At 41.1% G+C, this 7959-nt stretch overlaps 1 protein-coding gene across 1 annotated transcript; it reads right to left on the bottom strand.

Moving 5' to 3' along the window:
- Positions 1-1177: 1177 nt before the first annotated feature.
- Positions 1178-4345, bottom strand: CDCA4 (cell division cycle associated 4; the record flags this gene model as incomplete). The annotated part of the gene is made up of 2 exons (XM_084270489.1): positions 4154-4345; positions 1178-1933 (listed from the first exon to the last, which is right to left on the bottom strand). Exons 1-2 carry the CDS (start codon positions 4190-4192, stop codon positions 1178-1180), a joined length of 795 nt encoding a protein of 264 aa, XP_084126615.1. The 5' UTR covers positions 4193-4345.
- Between the last annotated feature and the right edge of the window lie 3614 nt (positions 4346-7959).

Below are 7959 nucleotides of genomic sequence, written 5' to 3'. Positions count from 1 at the left end.
CCTTGGAAAGAGTGAAGCATATTAATTAAGACAAGACATCATGACATACCAGTTGAGATTTAAAGGCCGCTAATAACACTTTTTGTAGTAATTAGTGCAAGATAGTTATCCCATATAAACAAATATTTGATGGCAGACTTCAGTGATAAACAATTCACTTGATGACATTTACATATAAATACACATAAATAAAAACCTATATAATTTAGGTTTGAAGTTAACAAAAATATGGTCTGAAATGAAGTAAATGTAATTGTATCTAGCTGGAACAAAGCTCTTCCTCTAATGATACTCAAGTATATGGGGTATGAAAAGCATAGTTGGACAATTCTCAATTTAGTAAAGTACTACTCTATAAAACAGAATCATGAAAACAGTTCTTACATTTTAATGTAAAGTATAAAATAGTATATTTACATTTACATACACTTTACTGAACTACATTGGGTAGTTCACAGTAAAAAAACATCCCTTTTTGAAAAATCTTTCAAAAAATACATCAACTGCAGATATGATCAAAAGTTACTAAGTTAGCAGCTGACATAACATCTGTAGTAAAAATATACTTTAGGAAAATACCTGGGAAAATCTAAACACCAATAAACACTTTAAAACTATTTTTGAAGTAAAAATTGTAGCAAAAACCAGAACAAGCTAGCTAGATAACAGTAACTATTGCAAACTGCTCTTTGAGAGCCATGTAGCGACTTAGAACAGAAGCAGCAGATATGGTAGAAGTTACGTGGCGTGACAAAGTGGAAACTGGAGTAAAATAGGGAACCAGTTATCCAACTTCTCTCTATATTTATTACCATTTTTACTGGGAGAAGTGTAAGAAAGCAATGAGAGACTCCCTCTCACTGCACAGATCCTCCAAAGGCTAAAACAAATTGGAAAAAGGAACCCAATTTCAAGAGCCTTGGACTCCAACCTTCAACGTTTACCGTATGTACTTACAGTTCAGTGGACAATAAATTGGATTATTACACTACAAGTTGCAGGTTAACTTTAAGAGTTAACACTATTTTGCAATATGAAGTGCTTTTTTTAATATATATATCTATATAATATATAGATATTTGTAAAATACACGTGCAGGTTTCATAGAACTGTGGAAATAGCTTTCTCAAGTCTTTTTTTCCCATTAACAGATCTTTTATCTCCTACACAAGGAGTCTCAGGATTCAACTAGGATTTCCACAATATGATCAAGCTCATTAAGATCAGATTTACAATTAGAGTTAGAAGGTGTAGTTGTTGGAGAAGAAAATGTTTCAAGACCATCACAGTGTCCCATTTTGGTGTTGCTCATCATGCCTGTTAACATAGTATCGAGATCGTAGTAGGAATTGTCAACTTCTGAAAAGAGATCTTCAACAGAATTAGGACTTTTATTCTCCAGTGTCTCAAATATTTGATCTAATGATTTTTGAAAGTTTCCTTTATTTTCTTGTGGATTCTCCATTTCCCACACATCGCTCTGCAGGTTTCTTGGAGCTTGCACTGAAGAGGCTGTTGACATAGTTTCTGAACTATCTTGTACCTGGTCACCCTCAAAGTCTTTACTGAAAGTACTATAGCCTGGAACATGCTTTCCCTCAGCTTGTTCCCTAGATGAACGGCAGAGGATATCTGTTGAAACAAGACGATCCAGGGATGCCTGCCCTGTACTCTGTGTATTTATCATCTGCCAAGTCCCATCTTGAGTCATTTCCTCTTGGATCTGCCGTACTGTGTTGGCTATAAGTACCGAACGACAAAGGTTAGGCTCAACCAGCATGTGACACAGCTGAAGTTTAACTAAGGACATATCTAAAAGCGACTGCCGCTGAAGATTATATGAAGGAATAGCCTTAATACCAGCCAGAGTTCCTTCAATATCTTCTTCGCCATCAAAACATTTTCTCTTTAGTCCTCGCACAAACATTGTGTCCTGTTAAAAAAACAAATGGAAACAATCTTGTACAAGGTACCAGAGGGAGAGGAGGGGAACAAAATAAAGAGAGTAAAAAACAAAACTGAAAGCTTTAATCTTAAAACAGCAAATTCTTTTAAAGATAGAAACATCAGAATTGTCATACCAGGTTACAGAATGGCCAGTGTGGTACAACAGGGGTCAGGAACATATGGACTGGGTCCCAAAGACGGCACTCGGGAACCAGGGGTGAGCAGGTCCACAAGTCATGGCATCGAAGAGAGGCATGGGCTCCCAGCTCCTGGCTCCCATTAAGCTCCACACTTGATGGAAGTCAGGAGCTGCCGCTGCTTCGCACAGAAGCAGCCATCCCAAGGGCTGTATTTCGCCTATTGGAGAGGCAGTTTCTCCTCGCTCCTCCCGAGTTTCTACTGGCATGCTTAACCTCTAATTTTGGAAATAAAAATACAACCTGGCACACCATCTTTAAAAAATTTGACCCCTCCAGAACATCAACATGCCTAACAGAGTAACATGAAAAAAATACCACAGGCAGCATGCTTGAAAGGTTACCTTATTTTGGCTACAGAGAGTAAGATTTGTCCCATATCACTTGAGGCACTCAAGAGGGGTGCCTAAAGCAGTCCTCCTGGGTTCCCTTACTCAGGTGAGTAACTGAACTATGTAATTCCAGTATGAATTGTGCAAGTCCAGTAAGGATAGGCACAGGCATCCTCCGTATGGGCTTCTGTACTTCTTTCCCAATTAACTATAACAATTCTGGTATTCACAGTTTAGGTTGATCAGCTAAAAGTAAGTATTTACATTAAAAAAAAAAAAAATCACTTGCTGCATTTTCCAAGCTATGACCTTCAAACAGCAGCCTCCAGACCTTCTGAATCGCACTAATTTTGACAAGTGCCCCATACAAACTTTGCAATTGATCTCTTCAAATACAAAGCAACTGTTTTTATTAGCTAGATGTTGCCTCTTTGTCTTGTAAAAACCAGGCTGCAAATGAAAGCTAGTACCTGATTGTTACCTTTATGCACCCTTGTTATATCCCTTCTAAGTCTTCTGACCTTAGAGGAATTCCTCTTTTCACAATATTTAGGGACCCAAACAAAACAGTTTTTCAACTAAAAGCTAATCAAGCCAAAACACCACTGCAGTGCCTTTCCCTCTCCTTTTCCATTTTCCTTGGTAAGCCCTAACCTCTGCCTTGCTTTCTGGTTGCTAAGGTACAGTTCCATATATTTTCAGAGAGTGTTCTCTAGCTTTTTCAAAGCCAATAAAAAAATCCAAAGTTCCTTTCAAAATATATGACGTACTTATCTACTCTGAAAACCCGGGGGTAGCACAGTAGCCAGATAAGCATTTGATCTGACTCTGTACAACACTTCTAACACTGCTGTGTATGTTCATGAAAAAACGTGGGGGTTTTTGGATTTGCCAACTCTTAAAGATTTCTTCCCATCGAAGGTACAAAACTCTTCAGAAATGGTGATACACAAAGACAACAACACAGAAAACAAACTTGGTCTTACAGTCATTTTCACAGATTTCTTAAGAGCACTCCGTGAATTAGCAGAGTATGAAATGCTTTGGGAGTGTCTTTTAAAATTTTATCCTATTTGCATTATTCCCATCAAATACAACACAGTTTTTGCTCAATAGTGCCTTTTCCAGATTTGTAGATATTCCTGCAACTCCTTACTGGGGGATATCCCCTTTAATTTTTCCTACAAAGTTACACGCACAGTAATTTCGTAACACTTAACACACACATACCCCCTGTACACACACAGCCCCACACATGAAACTTGACCTTTAGAGACATCTTTTGGGACTACTAATCAACTATGGATCATTATGTCACCAAACAAACACTCTGCGCAGAGTTTGAAGTTTCTTTTATTTCTACTTAGAATATTGTAAAGAATAATTAAAATTTGAATTGAATGTTCACGTGGGTTTCAAACATCTACTAAGATAGACCAGAAGAACAACAAAATGCAGCAGAAAACTTGGAAACCTCAATACATCACACACACTTGGGTGTGTGGAAGCAGAGGAAAAATGTGTTCAAACATTCTTAAAGAATTCACTGGATTTTGGTTTTCTGTAGCAATTCCAATTAATTTCTTACTTAACAAAAAGTTCTTTGTCACCCTGTTCCTGAGACTGTACAAAATACAAGATTTACAGTTTTATTTAAGAAGCAAAAAAATTACATACCAGTAATGGGGTTTGGTGTAGTCCTTCCTCTTCTCCCATGCTACTGAGCAAGAGTCCATACAGTAGCAATTAAGAGCACCACCTACCAAGCACCAGGAAGCAAGATGTCAGCCAAGCACAGGAGATGCAGAACAAAATACTTTCCCATTTCAGAAACTTCTACATTTCTACATTTTGTCCATTGCTTCGATACCCCTCTCCTCACAACACAACACTCCTACAAATTTGAATAGTACTATTACACCCAATTACAGCGAGAGCACAAAGGTGATTTGCCCAACAACACATGCAAAATCTGCAGCAGAAGGAAACTGCCAGTTGAAGTCCAAGTCCTGGGCTATTACCCTGACCTTTGGACCAGCCTCTCCCTTATCCCCATGTCTTCATCACTCAAAGAGCAAACAAAATCTTTAGCAATCATCTGAAAAAATTAAGCAGACACAACAGCACACTGAAAGAAAGTCTTCATTACTTTTATCACAACACTACACAGTTTTCACCTCTCTCGTACAAAACCACATAGTATCTCTGTAGTATCTGGAGAAAAAGAATAAGCACGTACAAATACAAAACTGAAACGCAACAAAACCAGGGAGAATTTTCCTTTACCAGCACAGAAACTTTGTGACTAAGATTTACTTTGCAAGATGACAATAACGAAAGTAATGACTGTAACTAAATTAATTTAATTTAGTTTAATTTTAATTATAAAGGTGGGTTTTAAAACACATTTAAACCAAAGTAAGATTTGATATACCAAATACAACTACCAAACACATGCAACAATTCCTTTAATTACCAAAACATAAAAAATATGCAGCATTTTAATAAGCTACAAAAATTTATACAATGAAGTATGAAAACAATTCAGGTATTTTAAGACAGTACAAGACAGTTCAGTGTCTGCCACTGAAGTATATACCTAGAAAAGAAAAAAGCAAGGAAGATACATAAGGACGTATATTTCTGCTTTCTATTTTGGCTGGAGATAAAAACATTTTGAAGAGTGCTTGCTTTCAAAATTTGGGGGAGGAGGTGGTTGACAAAAGACTTGGGAGGGCTGGGGACACACACAGAGAAAACATGTTTTTCTCAAGAAGCTGCAAGCTTGTTAAAATACCACAACAAAATAACCCACCTTAAACACTCTCAAGCCAGAATCTTGTGACTCAATCCCAAAATATTCAGACTAAAATGCTGTAATGTCATGGAAACTGTATTTCAACCAACTTAAAGTCTCATTTTCCTTTACAGATTGAGCTCACAGCAATGTTCAAGACAAGGTTGTGAGGCATATGAACTACAGCTCCAGTGAGACACAATGATATCAAGTCAATAAAGTATTTCTTATTTCTGTCAAACTCCTTACGATGCCATAAAAGTTCAGAAGTTTTTCTCCCCAGGCTTACTTTCAAAACACTCTATAAATGAAGGGCAATCTCTTTGAGAGCCTGTATATGGCAACTATTTGAATCCTCCAGATTCCTGCTAGGTATGGTTTTAGTTTAGGGTAGGTAACAAGGATATAAGCTTCATTAAAAAAAAAAAAAACAAATCAACACAACTAACCAAACAAAAACCCACGAAAAAATCCACAAGAATTACAGATAAAGGTGATGCTCTCATGAAAACGATAAGCAAACATATTTTCTAGTGCCATTTTGACAACTTTAGAGGAAGAGGCTTTGGCTGTTTGCCTTCCAGAAGAGCAGACTGATACAGGAAGGGACTGTTGATGGGGAATACATGAGTTCCTGGTAAAAGAGCCATTATCACATCCACAAAGGAAGAGACACAGGAGATGTTGGCAGACCAGTAGTTCAGTCTGTAATCTATTAACATATTAAATAAGGAAACACTATTCCTGGGCCATATAATAATGCGTAAGGCCTGATGCATGTGATTCCAGGTTCTTCCCTAAAGCAATAAAAGAACTATAGTACAAATGGGCACATTCTTTAAGTTTATGCTAACATCACAGCAATTATTTCATCAGATTCTATTAATTGGCATCCAAACGTACCTCAAACTTAAATTCTCAGTTAAAAAACCCAAACAACCAAAAACATAAAAAGAAAATAAACTTCACAGCCATTATCAGATGCAATTAAGACCTTCCAAATAAACAACGTCCCCCGAGCTTCCCTGCACTACCTCCAATGCTGTCTCAAGACAATACTAAGTTTAAAACCAATTTTAAAAGTAAGCATGATTCACTATCGATTTACAGATTAACATACCCCCAAAAGGTATCAACTATTGTGTAAAACCTCTTGGTACACCACAGCAAGACTGTTGCTGCTTTAGTCAAGGTGTTAAAGATTCCCTGTTAATTTCAAGTAGTGTCTGTCTCTGTCTGAGAGGCAATATCTCCACCAGCTATATCATCTCCCCTCTTCCACTACCATCCGAGTGTCTGGAGCCTAAACTTCGTCTGCTCAACTTAACCACTGTTTGAAATAAAACTGTCACCAGCAGCTATCTGTAGCATAATGCAGTATGAAAAATGGAGGGTTTTGCAGGGATTTGCTTGTTTTTTTGTTATAGTAGCACAGTATTATGTAATTAATTAGAGATTTTGCTTTTGGGGCTTGACAAATACCCGGTCTGCTTTACAAACGAGGTGCTCGAAGTCTGATGCAACTCACCACTAGAGCATCAACTTAAAACATTCCAGATTCACACTCAGTCCAGATTCATATGGTAATACGCTGCCAAAGATACACTTAAAGGGAGAAAGATGCCTCCTAAGAGTTAGGATAGCAGAGAAGACACGACATTTTAGGACCGTTCATCTTTATGGGAAGAGAGACAAGAACTACTCAGGGCGGTGCTAGTGCTGGAGGTTCACTTAAGCTGGGTGTCTTTTTCTTTTGGGGCAGATGTAAGTATAGCGAGGATGGTTAACACAGCTGGGTAAGAAGGCAATATATCTCCCCACTCCAAAACTGTCCTTAATAACAAGTGTAGGAAGAAATCAAAGCCACGTGTAATGATGAAAAAAAGATGGGAAGCCAGGTATTCCTCTTTAGGCATGTGTGCGTGGTTATAGAGCGAGCTGCACACACAGCAGATGGCTGGCAGGGCCAGAAACATCCCTGTTCGTACCGGGACAAAGGCACCTATGAAGCCCTGGGGTTTGGTGGACCCCCGGGCGCAGGGGGCTGGCAGGCACCTCTCCAGGACACGAGATGCTTCGGAAAAGGGCACAAGCTGCCGAGGAAGGACAGGCTGGGAAGCCGGGGCCGCAGTACACCCCGGGGCTGGGCGACAACAGGCGGAGCGAGGAGCAGAAAGCTGGGGAAAAGGCAGGCGACGGAGGCTGAGCCGGGGCTGAGCGGGAGGGGTGGGGGCGGCCCGCCAGAGCCGGAGGGGAGAGGCGTGACCGGCGGGCGCGGCGCACGCAGGCTGGGGAGGGAGCGCGGCGGGGGCCGAGGCGGGGTTGAGCCGCGATGCGGTGCGTTCGGGGAGCCGGGGGAGGTTCCCCAGCACGGCACGCCGGGGCTGGGAGGGCAGCGGCACCACGGCGTGCGGCACTGCCTGACGGGCTGCCCGGGGGTGGAGGCGAGGGGGAGAAGGGTGCGCGGCTGGGGGAGGGACCGAAGCGGCGGAGAAGGGCGCCCGCAGCCGATGGGGAGACAAGGCCCGTCGGCGCGCCCCCAGTCACCGCTCCGGGGACGGGCGGATACCCGCCAACGGCGCCGGGCGGCGATTACTCATCGTCCCGCGCTGCCCGCCGCCATTTTGAGTCGGCTCCCTCCTCCGCGGGCTACACCGGCACCGGCCCCGCGCCGCGCGGTCCCCAC

Source organism: Gallinula chloropus (assembly GCF_964237585.1).
Source record: "Gallinula chloropus genome assembly, chromosome: 14".
NCBI lineage: Eukaryota > Metazoa > Chordata > Aves > Gruiformes > Rallidae > Gallinula > Gallinula chloropus.
Note: the sequence above shows the minus strand (reverse complement) of the source record. Positions and strands in the feature narration are given on the sequence as shown.